This window comes from Oxyura jamaicensis, chromosome 13, assembly GCF_011077185.1.
Source record: "Oxyura jamaicensis isolate SHBP4307 breed ruddy duck chromosome 13, BPBGC_Ojam_1.0, whole genome shotgun sequence".
Classification (NCBI taxonomy): domain Eukaryota; kingdom Metazoa; phylum Chordata; class Aves; order Anseriformes; family Anatidae; genus Oxyura; species Oxyura jamaicensis.
Window position 1 is genome coordinate 6,817,710 of NC_048905.1, and position 17,496 is coordinate 6,835,205.

General features: G+C 45.9%; 1 protein-coding gene across 1 annotated transcript in view; it reads right to left on the reverse strand.

The window, feature by feature from the left end:
* The window catches only part of DELE1 (DAP3 binding cell death enhancer 1), a 21,489-nt gene that overhangs the window by 2,844 nt on the left and 1,149 nt on the right, over window positions 1-17,496 (reverse strand). The window contains exons 3-13 of the mRNA XM_035338940.1: window positions 17,450-17,454; window positions 16,752-16,894; window positions 16,461-16,581; window positions 15,942-16,085; window positions 9,427-9,482; window positions 7,813-7,906; window positions 6,946-7,088; window positions 6,030-6,188; window positions 4,203-4,295; window positions 1,297-1,453; window positions 784-1,047 (exon numbers count right to left, since the gene is read on the reverse strand). Of these exons, the coding sequence (XP_035194831.1) occupies window positions 821-1,047; window positions 1,297-1,453; window positions 4,203-4,295; window positions 6,030-6,188; window positions 6,946-7,088; window positions 7,813-7,906; window positions 9,427-9,482; window positions 15,942-16,085; window positions 16,461-16,581; window positions 16,752-16,894; window positions 17,450-17,454 (1,342 nt within the window). The 3' untranslated portion in view covers window positions 784-820. The remainder of the gene's footprint in view (window positions 1-783; window positions 1,048-1,296; window positions 1,454-4,202; window positions 4,296-6,029; window positions 6,189-6,945; window positions 7,089-7,812; window positions 7,907-9,426; window positions 9,483-15,941; window positions 16,086-16,460; window positions 16,582-16,751; window positions 16,895-17,449; window positions 17,455-17,496) is intronic.

Here is a 17,496-nt window from a genome sequence, read left to right on the forward strand (position 1 = left end):
CCTGACAGTGGCTACTGCCCGCTGGGAGCATCCCTTATCCACTTTGGTAGAAATGAGCTGACGTGCTTAGCAAACATGTATGATATAAATTTTGAAGCAAACCTTGCTCATTGTGACTCAAAGGGGTGTCCCCATGGGAGCAGCTCAGTGCCAGAGCTGAAGGAATAATAACTGGGGACTGAAGGGCACTGACAAAGGCTGAAGACAGCATTACTTTCACCAGCACAGGTGGATCCATCAATTGCATCCCACAAAAACCTGTGCCCTAATAACAAGAATTCACTCTCTTCCTTCCACCGCTTTGACACGGTCTGAAAGCAGATTTAACTGCTACAATGTCTGTGTAGAGAGAAGCCCAGATTGTGCTGGTAGCGTAGCCTTGAACTGAGATCAAATTGCCTCAGAGATTGCAGACCCACAACAGAGTTAGTTGCCAGCATCACCATATGGTGGCTTGTAAACCTCACTCAGACACCATGTGAAAGATGTGCAAGGCTACTGGAGTTATAGCCCCAGATCGTACCCACTGTGGCGTCTTTGGAGTCACAGTAGCTCCATATGGAAGCGCAGGAGCATAAGAAATGTTCTTGTGTTGGTAGGTAGAGGGCCAAGCTATGTGGTGGCACAGGAAATATCACAAGGTCTGTTTTGAAAACACCGATATTTAGAAATGGCTCCTGTTCCATTAACAGAAAGTGCTCTCTTGACTCATTACTACCCTGCGTCCAGTCCCACACAGGCTGAGCACATCCACCTTCCCTTCCGCCTCCTCGTTTCACTTACCAGCTGCTCTAGTAGCAGCAGGGGTGGGTCTCAAGCACTACAGCTCCAGCGGAGTCACCTTGTTTCCCAGGGCATGGCTCCACTCTGCACTGCTGAGCGTCATCACGTGGAGTCTGTCTGCGCTCCAGGAGTGGGGCAGGGCGAGGGCAGATTGTCTGGGCTGGGAGGTGGAGAGACCTGCAGGCATGTGCTCAAAGGCCCAGAAACAGGGGCTGGAGGAAGAGGCTCGAATACCGCAAGGGAACGGGTGCTTTCTTTGCACATCTGCAAGTACATTAGAACAAGATATTAATGACGCATCAGATTATGGGAACAGTTTCTCCACTTGACTGGAAATAGCTGGTAAGAAGTGAAAACAACCGAGAAAGGAACGCTCTCCCTTCCCTTTCTTAAAAAGGACTTGTTTTTGCCATGGTCCTCTGCTACCCTTACTCTGGCAATACAGGCCCCACTTTTAAGGGGGCACTACATGATGCAATCCAACAAACCCTCTTCACCTGCTGCCCCCGGTACCTTTCATCTCCTCTTGTATCACTTGCAGCCTCTCCTGAGCGCTCCTGTTCCCCGCAGCAGCTGCCTGTCGATAGTGTCTCATCGCTTCTGCCAGGCTCTGTTGCACCCCAAGGCCCTTCTCATAGCAAACACCCACGTGATACCTGCTTTGGGCATCCTAGCCACAGGAAACAGCACAGTGATCAGCAACGCATGAGAGAGAAGTGACGAGAGCACACAAAAGCAGAACAGACAGTCCTTAACACCACCTTCAACATTTACTCCTCTATCTTTGGTCCCTCAGACTGTATCTTCAGTAATTTAGTCCTGTCCCTCGATGAGCACATCATCAAGCAGAATTTCTTACCAGACACCTCCAACTGCTCTCCTCCCCATCCCTTTCCAGTTGAAGTCACCGCTTTCCCTTCACCGTCCAGCTCTGCGTCACCGGAACAAAGGAACAGCTGTCTCCATAGAGCATCCAGATTGCCTCGGGGGTCAGAGCTACGAGGACTGGCTGCACCCACATCCTGATCACACCCAAACTGTGAGCACACCCTGCGGACTGCCCTGCCCCGGTTCACACAGATGTCTTGTGAAAACATAACAAATGCCAGAGGTGCTTGTTGCCAAGGTTGGAAGATTCCCCTTGGCAGCCCTGCTGCCATCAGGCCCGTGACACAACAGTGCGCCACTATCTTGCGCTGCCCCACACAATCATGTTCCAGAAGAAATCTTAAGCAGCAGAAGTGAAGTCAAGCAGCTAAGCATTACAGAAAAAACACCTGAGCTACCCAGACATATGAAATGGCTGAGAATGAACCAGAAATCCGCGATGTCGCTGCAGATGGGTCAGCAGTCAAATCCAAACGCAGGATACATTGGCGTGTCAGCTGTGCACTTGATTTTTTAGATCCAATGGGAGGAAAAGGGTCTCACAGATAGCAAACAAGCAAGATGACAGTCCTGAAGACATTGAAAAGACGACATGGGCTAGTGGTCACACAGACCTTTTCCAGTGAAACAGACAGAAGCATTACTGGAATAGCCTGACAGAAAAGTGATCTAAATAGGGCTTTGAAAAAAAAAGTAGCAAGTTTTAATAAAGCCATGAGAAAAGAACATATTGCGAGTGTTGCTGTCTGAGATCTAGCTGGTGGAGGAAAGCAAAGAACTCAATGAGTGGGTGCTTTGCAGAATGTTGCAAGTCTCAGTTTATGACAGCCATAAACATCTTTAGGAATGAGATAAACATGCTGAAGGATTGACACTTCAGATGTGACAAGACGCAGGATTAAATAAGTATGAAGTATTCCACTAGTGGTCTCTTACATGATGAACACCTCAAAGACCACCGCCAGGAGGGGAGAATCCCAAATTAGCATGGCAGATATGACCGTAATACACTTTGAAATCCAAAGGTCTGACTCAGTTCTCCAAGAACACTCTTTATTTTTTTTATATTCTGTGGTTGCTCCCATAAAATAAGGGAGGATGAAATAGAGAGTGGTAACCAAAATAAAGCACAGTTCTCTGAAGCACTGCCGTGTTTGGAAGAACGCTTGTCAGAGCTACCCCCGTGGCTCTAGAACAGAGCAACAACCTGAGAAACAGTGAACCCATGATTTTATTTATTTATTTTTTTTTCTCAGAGTTGTAGCTGCAGCTGTAATGTCATATAGAGTGATCAAACTTACTGTAAGGAATTAATTAAAGGAGATCCTACAACACTACGAGTGGCCAGCACAATCACAGGTAAAACAGTGTTAACAACTACAATGAGTGCCTACAGAAAGAAATTTGAGAGTGACTGTGACAGTTTCCGAAACCAAGACATCGGTCAGTGGCAGGCAAATAGGAAAACAATATTATAAGGGAGTTCAGAACTAAGCAGAAGATCTCATTATGTAAGATCCCTGGAATGCTTCTATCCTGAGTCCAGTTTTAGTCCAAAGCATTTTACAATGGACGAAAATTAGAAAAATACAGAGAGCACTGACAAGACAAATGTAGCAGTTTAACTACAAGGAGAGACAAAATAAACTACTGCTCTGCAGTTTGCAAAAGAAATGACTCAGAGAGGACATGCTGAAGGGTGACAGAATCAGAAGTACTTGCCAGGAGAAGAGGGAAGTTTTTCATTATTTTCCGTTACATAAAAGTTGTGTGAACTCAAGATAAAATGAAAGAGTTCTTCAGAAAAAAAAATAGCTCTTACAATAAAGTGCAAGCTGAAAACGAGTGAACAATGTCATGGTGCTGTAAAGAACGCAAAAACCAGGCTGCAAGACATGCGATGTTGTAGGTCTACTCCTCTAAGTGCTGGTAAGGCCTCAGGAGCAGTACTATGCCAAGACTGTGGCACTGCCCTTCAAAAAAAACAACGTGGGTCACTTGGAGAAAGTTCAAGAGAGAGCAAGGGTATCTAGACAACAGACAGAAAACAGAAACAACAGCCGACTGAATGCAAGTTCAAATATTTAAGTACATAAAAGATCCCTGCAAAGAAACAGAAATAGTCTGCTCATCCCCTCTATAGAAGGCAAGAAATAATGGGCTTATTTTGAAGAATAGATTCAGGATAGAGACAAGAAGTTCTCCCAATGATACAGTAGTGAAAGAGCTTGACTGGAGGAGGCATAGGGGCTCCATAACAGAAAAGTTTTAAAATTACGCTTAGTATTTGTCAGAAAAGGCATAAGCATTGGTCCTAAGAACTGCTCTAACCCAATACAGCTTTCCTATGATTACATTTTGTAGGGTCTGCGTCCCTGGGCCTGTTTCGTCCTCAGGGTGTGCTGGGGATTTCCACTCTGTCCTTTCAGGCAGCACAGTGCCATCCTGACACTTGCTCCCACCTTCAAAAAATTGCCACCTGCAACAATCCCAAATTCAGAACAATCACAGCTTACAAAGAGATTACTTACGCCATTCTTTGCTGCCAGCAACAGGTACTTCAGACCTCTCTTTTCCTTAGGTTGTACCCCCCTCATGTAGAACACTCCAAGATAAGCCTGTGCCTGCAGCAAAACCACATAACAGAAATCAGCCAGGATTTTCCACCTTAATTACTCCTTTCTTTTACTGATTTTGCAAGTTGTCCAAATGCCAGTAAAAGCTCTGCTGCTGGAGCAGAACATAATCTCTGGCAACTCATCAGGGACACCTGCAAGACTGGTGTGCACAGTACCCTGCTTGCTGCAGAACCTGTTGGGAGAACGGAGGCTGTCCTAAGAAACTCAGTCTGACACGCTAAACATGAAAAATCCTATTTTATCTACGAAACTCCACTATACATACAGAAATACAACCACACTAGCATTACAAGACCCAGAATCTTGTTTTAAACTGCACTGCAGAAGTCAGAGCCAGAGAATGGCTCCTACTTGTGAGCTGTCTGTAAGACACAGCAGATGTACTTCCTGGAACAGTGTGCTACATGAGATACAGTCAGTGCCAGAAAGGCTTGCATTCTTAACACAAGATGGCACATGCCTAAACGTATCCCCTGAAGAGTGGGAAAGGAGGGCAGGGTACACAGATCTATGCAGATGAATCATCTTGGAAAATCAGATACAGTACAAGGATTTGTTCCTACTCAAAGCGTCTCGTGGAAGTTCCTCCACCAAAGCAACCTGTACTTTTGCACTGGGAGGCAGTGAAATATAGTTTTTCAACTGTAGGTCAGTTTTTCTAAGCTGATGGTCTAATCTAGGTGTTGGAGAGAACAGTTACAGACATGTTTGGCTCCAGCTTCAGAGCTGAGGGAATTCAAAAGCAGGCACCTGAATGACACATCCTAAAACTTTCTAGTCAGGCTCATGTTTGCTGAGTGGGATGACTGGGGCAAAATAGGAAGCCTTAAACTTTAGGAACAAAAGATACTCTGGAAAGCCACTTCCACTGTGAATGCAAGTGAGAGAGAGATCTAGAGAAATCATCCTACTGATGTTTGAATCCCTCTTTACTCTGAGAAGACAAAGAAGTGTGAATTGCTTTTAGTGATGTAAAAACGTATGTCAAAACATGATGTTTGATGTAAATATTTATGTTGTGGCAACCTGTGATAATAGAGGATACACTTTGCCTTCTGGGAATCTGAAACACACTTTGGTGTGGACCCCTATCTTTTGCATGCAGCTACTTCTGTTCTCGGGGCGCTGGCACATCCCATCCATGCCGCAGATTCTCCAGGCATGGAACATGAAAGGCTGCCACTGCTGGATGAAACAAAGCACACCCAAGGACATCCAGCACAGAAGAAGGGACAACTTGACAGGTTTCCTAAGAAGTGGTGCTTCTCAGCTCTCTTTCTTTGTAAAGTGAGAAAGAGCCTTAGGTAATGGCTATCGGTTATGGCTGCATCCTATCCCCAGTCAAGAAAGCCAAGAGGGGAATTTCAATCACAGACGTGTGACAGGGCCTGGAGCTTGCCCATTACCAACAAGCGAAAAGTCCCATAAGCACATGGAAGGGGTGCTAAGAGAGCCACATTAAAAAGCCCAACAGCAAAACAGACCACCAGCACTACTGACACAATGGGCACCTAGTTGCCTTCCATGTGCAGGCAAGACTGTCCCCCATACACAGGCAGTGGTATCAATACGTAGGAAGAATTTTGCTTTTAGTCCCAAAGATGCTGCTTTCTACGATGTCTTGTGGTTCAAACCTTTTAGACAGGGTTCCCTGATGGTTCTCTCCTATGAAAATGTTTGTTCAGCTTTTATAATCACTCCCACGTGGTGGACACTAACCTCTGTAAGCCCAGCCACTGCTGCTTGCTCCAGGAAAGACACTGCCTTCTGAAGCCTGTGCCATTCATTTTCAGGACTGTGGCATAAGAGGCATCTAGCGTAGCGGTACTGTGCCATGGGGTGACAGCTGCTGGCCGCGCGGTAGTAATAGAAAGCTGCCTGGAAACAGAGAAACACTTGTGTGAATCAGGTAATACATGCCCTCAAACATGACATGACTCCCTTCTGGCCAGGACAAGCTTAACCTCTCTGTCCAGACCTATCATAAGCTGCACATGCTTACCCTGGCAGCCCTCCCACACTTCCCTGCTGAAGAACATGAGGTCGTTCAAGTGAGACAGTGGACTACCACTGTACGAGAGCCCTCTAACCACCTCTGCCTTCTCTAGTCAAAACTCCGAGTTTTGAAGAGGATGGCACTGGGCCAACAATACCAAAGCTTATTTTGTGCCAGTGGGGATCTGCACAATTACTCAAAACAAGCAGTCTTTGCAGATCTCTTCAGCTACAGGATGCTGACTATGGCCAGCATGCACTAGGTGGCAGGCTGTAGTCAGGGTACCCGAACTGGATGGCTTGTGATGTAAAGAAGTCCTTGGCTGTGCAGTGGTGTTTTAAATACAGTAACATGACAGGTTTCTCATGGGTACTCTCCCAGCTGCTAGTGGTACAGCCTGTGTACCTGCGACAAGACCTCAGAAGCAATGACAAAGGGGATTTCAGGAGCAAATCTCTGTGGGGACCTACAACACTGAAGCCAGTGCTGCAAACCTGCAGTTTATGTTATTTCCAGCATTTTCCAACACAACTTAGAGATTGTCACACCCATACAAAAGGAGAAATGTGCCTGTGCACCCCATGAAGACCGTTCTCCGGGTCTGTGCCACACACACATGACTTTACTAGTTGTGGATACCTTTTCCAAGTCTTTTTCTGTGCCTCTGCCATGCTCATAACACAGACCCACGTTGAACTGGGCTTTGCTGTAGCCTCGATCTGCTGCCAGTTTGAAGCAGGTATAAGCTATTTGGTAGTGGCCTGCTCTCATACTTTCAATCCCTGAGAAGAAAACAATGTAAAAACAGATGAAAAGAAAAAGGACAGAATGCAGCCTCCAACACAGCAACCTTCCCCAGAGCTACTGGGCCACCCTTGGCCCATGCTCAGTGGCCCAGTCCACTCCTAGCTGGCTTACCAGCCCTCATCCCCCACAACCAAAGTTTCCATAGAAAAAACAGCAACACTGCATTTTAGGAATTATTCAGGTCTCATTGCAAAAAGGGATCATCAGCTAGCACAATGTATGGTTCATGCAGAAACAGCTTGCTTTTTTAGTGCCGCTACTAATGGTGTATGTAGGGCAGGGAGTTTTTTCTTAGATCACTGCATCTTCCTTCAGCTCTTCTTAAGAGTTAGTTGCAGTTCTGCAATTGCTTTTTCAGCTTGCCAGGAAGACTGAGATCTCAGACAATGAAAAAAGAGCTATGAAGATAAGACAATTCGTGTTGCAAAAAGACAGAGATGACTTAATTTCTAACTACAGATGTCAGGACTACAGTGCAGACTTCAACCAAGCCTGGATTTCAATATGCTGATATAAATCAGGTGGCAGGATGAGACAAAGGGCAATAAATCTCTCAAAGCTCAGCTGAAATTGCTAAAAGGAGGCTTCAGCTTGGGTATATGCCATCTCTGTCTTCACACAAGACCTGAAACAATTTGGAGGTCCTCCAAAAAGTGAAATGTGTGGTTTAAGGACAAAACAAATCCAAGTCCATATTACCAAGGATATTGAATGCAATGGAAATATCAACCCGGAAAATCTGCTGCAACTGGAAAGCAGCTTCCTCCAAATGCCCTCGCTGAGCTGGGTCACCCTGAGGATTCAGAGAAGAAAGTTATTAGACAGCAAGAACATACAAACCCTGCAAGAGATTTTTCTTGGAAACTGAGCTGAGTGATGTATTCATACTGTCCTGTAGTAATCAAGAGGGTGATGTAATCTGGTGTCATGTGTCCACATAAAAATCTCCCTGTCCTACACAGACATCTGTTTAGTGAAGTGTTATGGACATTGCTCACCTCCCCTCTGATCAGGGAGCTTGGTGTACATCTGACATCATTAGAACATTTCAGAATTTAACGCAGCTCCCCTCCTCAGATGTAACGTTAGCCCTTGCTCACCCTCCTGCATTGTGTTCAGCAGCACAAATGGCATTTCTCTCTGACAAACATGCACTGACATATCTGTATACCCTTTACACAATTCAAGCTGAGCCCATACTGTCAACTTACTGAACACTGCACACTCCTAATAAAATCCTGCACAGCAAAGACAATGTCTTTTCTTTCTCAGTAATGAACAGTATTTTTTACTTTACCACAGCTCTGGGAGGTGGGAGGAAGATTAGTCTGGCCTGCAGCTCTCATTTCCGAGCTTGAGTACAAATTTAGTGCCATCGAGTGGCAGCAGCACACACTGCACGTAAGCTGAGATGCCTCCGCACTCGGAGTCACGCTGCAGAAATGCCCCTTGCCACCCAACAGCTTTAGTGCTCAGCCAGCTCTCAGGGCTGCTCACAGGAGGACAAGACACGGACTGACTCATGTCCTCTCCTGAGAGCCTTGTGAGGCCTGCAGAAGTGGCCCCTCCTCGGATGGGCAGCTCAGCTCTCACCCCCTTGGCAGACCAAGTGAACACCTTTCTGGTGGGGTAGGTCCCTTCCGCGTCAAAGAGAGGATCCCAGTTTGTTAAACCCGAAATACATTTCCATTCCATTCACAGTGTCCTTGAGCAACTGCTCCACTGACTGACTTTTAAAATGGGGAGCTCTAGATTGCAAGGAATTAACAGGCTTAACCACAAACAGAACAATAATATAATTTATAACCTTTATAACCTTATGACTCTCAACCTGATATATCCCCTTAAAGCCCAAAGCTTCTCTTTTCCTCTCTCTAACAGACAAGACCCAGTCTTGATGTGCAGCTTTGGGAGGGGTGGCGCCACGTTCTCCAGTTGCAGGCTGTCTGGTAAAAACCAGAATAGCAACAGCATGTAGTTACCTCCTGAAAGATGGCATCAAAACCCATACACCACACTGCTGCTACCAGATAGCTGGGGGTTTTTAGGACATTTTCTTCCAGTGCTTCTCTGCAGCACCACCATTTTACGGACACTTTAAAGGATGGGGACAGCAGTTTGTAGTTCTGGAACTTTACTCTGGCTGTAGGGTACATCACTTCTCTTATTCTCCTGGCCTCTAGATATGCAGGACAGAAAGCAGTCTTGCATGTGAGTAGATTGCTCAGGCTGCGCTTGGGGTTGCACTGAGATGTCCTCCTGTTGCAAAGGAGCCTCAGGCACAGACGGAGCACATGAAAAATGAAAGCTTACCTTTGTACTGTGGGGAACTGGCCCTGGGCTGGAGTGCTGAGGGACTGGGAACTCCCCTACATTAAAAGAGGAACAAAAAGCAGGGTTAAGCAATGCTGTACCTTCACTTCTTCCTCCTGATACCTTTCTCTGCTCCTCAATTCTTTCCTAGAGGACTGATCATCTGCCCAGATAGTGATACTAATAACAGAAGGAACTCTGCCCGATCTGACCTTTGCATCATAAGCAGCTAAGTGCCACGTGAATACAGTCCTAGAATCTGCAGCTGGCTAATGCACCTCTTCCAGAAAGGGCTTGGTCTTGACCTGAAGGTGCCAAAAGGTAGAGAATCTCCTGCTGTTTCTGGAAGTTTGTTCCAGCAACTTGTAATCACTGCTTTAAAAATCTGTGCTTCGTTTCAAATAAAAATGCATCTGGTTTCTGCTCCCTGGCATTGGCCCTTCCAGGCTTTTTTTCTCTTTACTAAAAAGCCCATTCTCTTTTTTCAAAGTCCTGCTACTACTAATCAACCCCTCTTGATTCTTTTCTGTGATTCTAAACAGACGGAGCTGTTCATGTCTTTCAACTGAAGCACTTTTCTGCCTGAGTTGATTAATTTTATGACTTTTTGCCACTATTCCTGAATTTTCAACATTGTTATTGAAGAGCAGACAGTCTCACCAGTGTCACGGAAAGGACAAAATTGCCTCCTTATTTGAGTTCATAACTGCTTAGTTTGTGAGAACCGTACTCCTACTCCCGCTGGCTGGAGCATCACACAGATCTCGTGCCTAGGTGCTTGCCTATCTTAACTCTTTTTCCAGGTAATTTTTTGTAGGGTACAGTTCTGCTTCTGCAAAGGGGTGATCAGACATGGTATTCTGGCTGTGCTGGATGCAGGCTTAGGTTATCACCCCAGAGCATCCCACTTGCACACTGCTGCCCTCTCAGATACGCTGACGCATTCAGCCACTATCTGTCTGGGTTCAGTCTGAATTATCTAACAAAAGCATCTACAGCAAAAGCTAAGCCACCTCGCTCTCGACAGAACTGTCTTGGAAGTGATTACACAAGCATTTACACCAGCTGCTCCAAGACTGCGGTGACCTCCAGCAAAGAGGACGAACATCGAGGTTTGACTGAGGCCAATTATTTTTTAACCCAAATCACCAGAAGTAGCTCGGTCCCACCGGGCACCTAACACCAGGTGGTGAAGCCTGGATCCCTCAAGCCAGCGCTGCTTGCAGAAGTAGCTGTGCCCTCCCCATGTCTCCCCGTTGCCCTTTCCAGCTGTGTGGGTGCAGAGCAGGGAATTAAAATGAGTGAGAAATCAGTCTTTTTGGGGTCCCGGTTCCTTGATTCCTGTCACCATATGGCTCTGCAAATGCTTGTGCTGGTAAAGGGGCAGAAGCGAGCGTGCAATAGGCAGGATTGCTTCTTCTGGTGCCTGCCCCATCGTACAATGCACACGGAGCTGTGACCCATGTTCCAGCTGCAGCCTCATTATTCCTAGATAAACGATTCCCCTCTGGCTGTATTAAAATGTATTTTATCTGAACAAGTCCCACTCACCCAACAAGCAAGATCACGATGGCAAACACAATTTCTATTTATCATTCCACCAAAAGTAATATAGTCTGCAAATTTATTAGTTGTGCTTTACATTTATTTTCAGAACAGACATAAAATTATCTGATCTTTCTCACCGTAGGACTCTCTCTCTTGTTCAGGTATCTCCCTCATGATGTAATTTGTTTTTTTTTTACCACATACACAACAGCAAATCTCAAGAAAAAAAAAAGTCCATATTAAAGAAACTGTCCAAGCTATTTGTTGAAAAAACATTCATTCTTTTTGCTTTGAAGAAGCTATTAGCATGCACAACCATCACATACTCCCCTCCACTGGAAGTCTCTCCTCACTCAAATCCCAGTAATCGCCCCAGATTAGAGCTACCACTCCCAGAGAGCAGATCATTGGGAAGAAAACACGGGGAGCAGCCAATCCTGACACCCAGACCCATCTCCTGACAGATGAAGTTAATGAATTCTCTCGGAACTCTCACTTGAAGCTGGGCAAGCCACAAATCAAAACTCTTCACAGAGATCATTACTCTTAAGACTTGGCTTGTCTCACAGCAGCCCTCTCAAACCCGCCACAGGAGCTAACACATTGTTTAGGTTCCTTCAGCAGTGTATGGAGAAATAAAAGCACCCCCCAGGCAGCAATAACCCTGTTCTACTTCAGCAGAATGAGAAGACCAGCTTAGATTAACCTTTGGACTAACACTAGGCAATACAAGTTCACCCCAACTGTTTGTTTCTTATTTCCCAATGTAAGGTTCCAGGGCAGTATTTGAGGAATGGCCAAGTTTCAGCAGAACTTCACAGGAACCAGGTTTTGTACAAATTCATTGCTCTCTTGCACTCACAAAGCTTGTTAATTTATTTGTAAGGTTGTAAGAGCGAAGCACGTGAGAGCTGGGAATACCACAGTTGGAATTTCCTGTGCAACTGTGTTTCTACTTCTTCAAGCATGTGTTATGATGTATCATGACTATGCATCCTTTTTTCCATGTGATCTTACAGTTTTGGCATACTGGATGCCCGACGCTCACATACTCAGCAGCTAATAAATATTTTGTATTTCCCCACTGTTCATCCTGCACTTTATCAAGTGTTACTCATACCTAGCTCCAAGTGCGGAATTATTAATCTTCTCATAGATAGCCTAGATTGCTCATAATGAAACATCCAAATGCTTCACAGGAATGAATTCACAACAAGAGCTGGCCAAAATCCAGGACTCCTGCCTTATGGAAAAATTTAGTGTTTCCAATTGGTTTCATTGTGCTTTGAAATGAAAACACACTTTGAAAATGTTTCTAATCTCAGAATTGAAATAACAAATTTTACAGTCCTGCCAGGGGTAAAAAAACAACTGCCCAGGGCAACATTCAGCTGCTGTAACACCGAGACTGGCTGTAATCACCTGCTTGTTCACTATGTGACTTCAGCTTTCCACAAAAAAAGCTTCAAGCGAGGCAAAAATTGCATGAAAAAATAGGATGTGATCATGCACCTTAAGATTTGCTGATAGTACTATCTAGAATTATATTTAAAGCAACTTTTAAACAAATTTCCTAATGTTTACTTAAAAAATAGTGTTTAAAAATAAACAGTTTCTAACATGTTGTGTTATGTTAAAACTGGTATGGGTCATCTGCAAAGCTGGGATGTTTGTGTACATCACAAAGACCTTTGCCATTCAAGATAACAGAGTAGCTGACAGCAACAGCAGATTGTCACTACATGTAGATCAGCAGAAGCAAGCCTGGAATCTAACCCAAACACTTAAAGAAAGGGCGAGGACATGGAATTCCCTGTAGAATGTTCTTTGCCACTGCTGGCAACAGCAAAATGGAGAAATGAAGGTACATTTGGCTCCGCTCCAGGTTCTGCAGGTTTGTTCTCTAATGGCAAAACTTTTCTGCCAGACATCTGTCCTTCCCTTCCTTCTGCTCTCCCCAACTTCTTGCTGCATTCTGACAGTCAGCCTCAGTCCCGTTCAGTAGCTAAACACCAGGAAAAGACTCCTAAGCTTTAGGCAGCTTTTTCTGCAGAAAGCCAAACATACTCTGAGAGAAGGGTCTCTCATTAAGCACCACCAAACTTCCCATCTCAAACGTTCCAGAGAAAGATTCACAGGACTTCTCAACGTTACAAAGCTTTGTATTTTTTGAGACTCTTTACTGAAAATTACTCAATCTCTTCACCCTGACTTTCCTCAATAAATTCCCACTAATTAGATGCACAGCATAATGTGTGAATGCAACCTGAAGACTTAAATATAGAGCAAAATCAAATTATTGTTGACATACATTATCTCTGGCAACTGACGGTAGAAGATGGTTGGGTAGACCGTATAAGGAACAGGAATTAAAAAGTCATGCTTTTCCTGGCCGGACTTCCCAGCAATCAGCTGTTCTGTGATCATCTCAGCAGGTTTTGGCTGGATCAATTAAGCTTAATCTGAATGGGTAATCACACAATGATTCAGTTTAATCTGAATGTGTAATTACCTAATCACTTTTTGGAACCCATTTCTACTTCTGGCCACTTAGCAATGACTTCCACAATTTACCTGTGCTCTGGCCAAACACGTATGATCTTTTGCTTTATTCACACTTGCTACCTGACCACTTCTGTGCTGCCTATCAATATGTGTACTATGAAAAATATTGCCCCCTATTCATCTTCCATCCATATTTTCAGTTTCACTGAGCACTAGCACACCCTTTGCCACTTCTTTTTTAAGCTGAAGAGACAGTCTCCCTTTATATGTAACTGACTCTTTATCATCCTTTTCTATGCCATTTTGGTCGCTGTTTTTAAGACAGAGTGTTTGTGATGTGGCTGCACTGCAGACTTACCAGAGCTATGATGCTGTTTTGGCCTCAGTTCCTTCCTTTACAACAACTAACATTTCATTTACCTCACTGCTGTAGAGCACTGGCAACATTTTCAAAAACACATCCACAGTAACTTTAGATGACCTCTCTGCAGTGTAATTATTAATTTGACATTCCTCATGCTGTATTTTCAGTTACAGTCCCCTGTGCATGCTACTTTAACCTACCTTGAGATTACCCTGTTGTTAGTTCTTGTGCAATCTTTTGCTGTGACTCCCAGGTTTGACTGTCCTGAATAATTTTGTACTACATTTGCTTCTCCTGTCACCTTGCTCATCAGCTTTTTCCAAATCACTGCTGACTTTGCTGAGCGGACCAGGTTCCTATAAAGCACTTAGGGGAATCCACCGGTAATGGCTTTCCATCAGAAAACTATTTCTTATACTTTAAGGAGTTACTAGCCTAAGACCGGTCCCTCTGTCTTCCCTCACATCAGCTTTATTTCTCCAGGTAGCTTTGTTTTAGGCCCTGATTGAAAGATTTTCAAAAAGCTAAAAGCTGGATAATCTTGCTCCACATGCCTGTTGACTTCTCCAGAGAACTCTAATAGACTTACAAACTATAACTCTGTTCTCTGTTAAGACTCACATAATGGAGCAAGCTGCTAAGAGAAATGGCTTCCTAAGCCCTTCCAGACCTTTAATATAGCATACTCATCCAGGTATCTACCATTTCTATTCCATGATACAGTTTCTATCACCTCATAATTACATTTTTTTGCAGTTCTATGGCTCAAGCAACCTCTCTTTTCAAAGGCTAGCGTCTAATTTGTCATTGTTCCCTCTCCTGGTCATCCAGCAGATTTAAGCACTGGATTACGTATCATCATTAGAAGCTCAGCAATTTCATAGCTTCCGGAGAGCATCTGAACAAAGAGCATGTGGCCTTAGAGACTTGTCACTGTTCAATTTATCAGTTTGCCTAAAAGCTCTCCCTATTGACTCTCAGTAGGAAACTGTTTGTCAGATACAGACACATTCACTGCTGAAGCTTCAGCTGTGCCAACTGAAGACAGCGCTGTCTCCACTTACTCCCCACCGCTTCTCCCAGAGGTCCGTGTCCAGTAATCTGCCAGTGAGGCCGCGTATCTGAGTGCTTCTTAATACGCTTCAGGCAAAAGCAGATGGGTTAAACAGTCTAATTGGCAGTTTAGGTAAATTAACCTGGCTGTTTTCCTGGAGCTAATTAGGAAACATGGAAACAAAATGCTCCATTTGCCAACTGATGGGAATGGTAACCTCTGGCAGGAGATGGATTTGATAAGCAGCGATGGGCAGTAGCTTAAATCAGCACAGAAGAAAACAATGAATGGGGAAGCCCCCCAGCCTCTTTTGCAACACCTTACATCTCCTACCTAATATCTGTGGGCTTTTTTTGTGTGCTGCTTCTACACCGTGGTTATATGTTGTCCTTCCTTCTACCTGCTTCTGCTTTTGACAGTTTTCCTAAAGCTATTATCAGTATTTATATATCTAGAGAATAACCCTACTGAAGACTTCATCCGATCTTCCTTGATACAACTTTACATTTTACATGCTATGGCACGCTTTCCTGGATGAGACTTCCATTTTTTTGGAGTATATCTTCCTACTTTTGTAAGACTTACTTTATTAAGAATTCCTTTAATACCTCCTCCCACTATTTTGTCTGCAGCATAAGTGCTCATCTTCATCTCCCGGGAAGAAAAGAACTCCTTTAACTTCACACTGCACAGCAAGTCTCTCATATCACTGTTGCACTATTCTCCTGAACACTCATGACTGCAAATATCCGTCCACAATAAAAGAACAGAAACTGGATGCCATATCCTGGTCACTGAGGCAGACCAGTGCTGGGAGAGCCAACGTTACTGCACAGTTATACCATGGGCACCTCCCTGCCTCCAGGAGCTTTTTTCCTCCTGTCTCTGAACTCCCGACTCATCTCTCCGAAGTTCTGTCTTCCCACTCTGACCTCCCTCCTCCAAGTTTAAGCAATGGCAAAACGCTTCTTGGATGCTACCTTTGCCTTGGGGAAACTCAGACACTCAGAAGTCCTTCTGCCACAAGTATCACATCACACATACCTTCTTCTGCCCAGAGCTGGCTCTCTCCTGGACTTGAGGGGATGCCGGGGCATGAATTCTCTGGTGCTACCTCTGGACCTGCTTTCTGCAAGAAGCATGGCGCCAGATGCGCACTGGGACAACTGGTTGAGGCTTCAGTCACCACTGAAATACAAAGCACAAAACAGTTCCCGTGAGCCATGCTGCATCCGCTCTAAGAGGGAACACAAAACTGCTTACCTACCCAGACCCCTTCTCCGCTCTGGCCATGAAGCCAAGCAGGAGGAAGGTGTGTGGAGCAAAGTCCAGAACAGAATACAAAAATAACGGGAGGCAGAATTCAAACTGGGATGGCGCCAAATAGGTAAGGAAGAGTGAGATTCCCCTAACAGATACTAGCCCTCAATCTCTCCAGAGCGCTTGAAACCTGCCTGTCAGTTTCTGACAACAGCAGGGAAGATGTTATCTATTGGGAAGCAGAAACCATGTCTGACAGCCAGATCCTTCCACAACCCCTTCTCCTGTGCCTAAGCTGCTGACCTGTCTGCTGAGCGGGCAGGGAGGAAAGCCAGGAAGATCTGTGCTCCCTCCTGGCATCCGGCAGCGATCGGAGCCACGAGATCTGTCTGACCAGCTGCAGAAGAAGTGCGGCCACTGCCCCCTGAAGAAAAGAAGACACAAATCAAGAGCCCCGCTGCCTCTGGCTGCCCGGTTTGCAACGGGCAGCATGGCTGCAGCTTGGTCTCGGGGAGGTGTCCCACCCCGCTGCCCTCCCAGCAGGGCACAGCAGACACCCCGAGGCCTGCAGGCACCACGGGCCCCGCTCCTCACCCAGGTGACGGCATCCAGCACGGAGTAGCGGGGCACCAGGCCGGGCAGCGGCTGTCTCCTTCCTTCTCGCTCCTGGCCATCCTGGGGCCGCTCGCTCTGACACCTGGGCGCACAGCAGCAGCTGCAAAACACCACGGGTGTGACCAAAGCAAGAGCGTGACCACAGCCACTGAACCAAGAGCCACCAAAGCAAAGTTGTGACTGCAGCCACCAAACCAAGCGTGTAGCAGGAGCCACCAAGCCAAGGAAGGGTGTGAGAGGTGCCACCAAGGCAGGAGTCACCAAAGTAAGGGCGTGACAGCAGCCACCAAAGCAACCAGGTGACGGCAGCCACCACACCAAGGGCCACCAAAGCAAGGATGTGACAGTGGCCACGCAAGCAAGAGTGTGACAGCAGCCACCAAAACAAGAGCCAGCAAACAAAGGGTGTTGCAGCAGCCACCAAACCAAGCCTGTGTGACAGGAGCCACCAGGACAGGTGTGATAGCAGCCACCAAACCAAGGGCCACCAAACCAAGGGTGTGACTGCAGCCACCAAAGCAAGACCGTGAAAGGAGCCACCACAGCAAGCAGGTGACAGCAGCCACCAGAGCACGGCTGTGACAGGAGCCCCCGAGCCAGACGCGCCCCAGCAGCCCCCGAGCGCCGTCCCTCGCAGCCCCAGGGCGCTCCCAGCTCTCGGTGAGGCCGGAGCCGAGGCCGCGTGGGCTCGGGGCCGGACCGGGGCCACACTCACCGCTGGGAG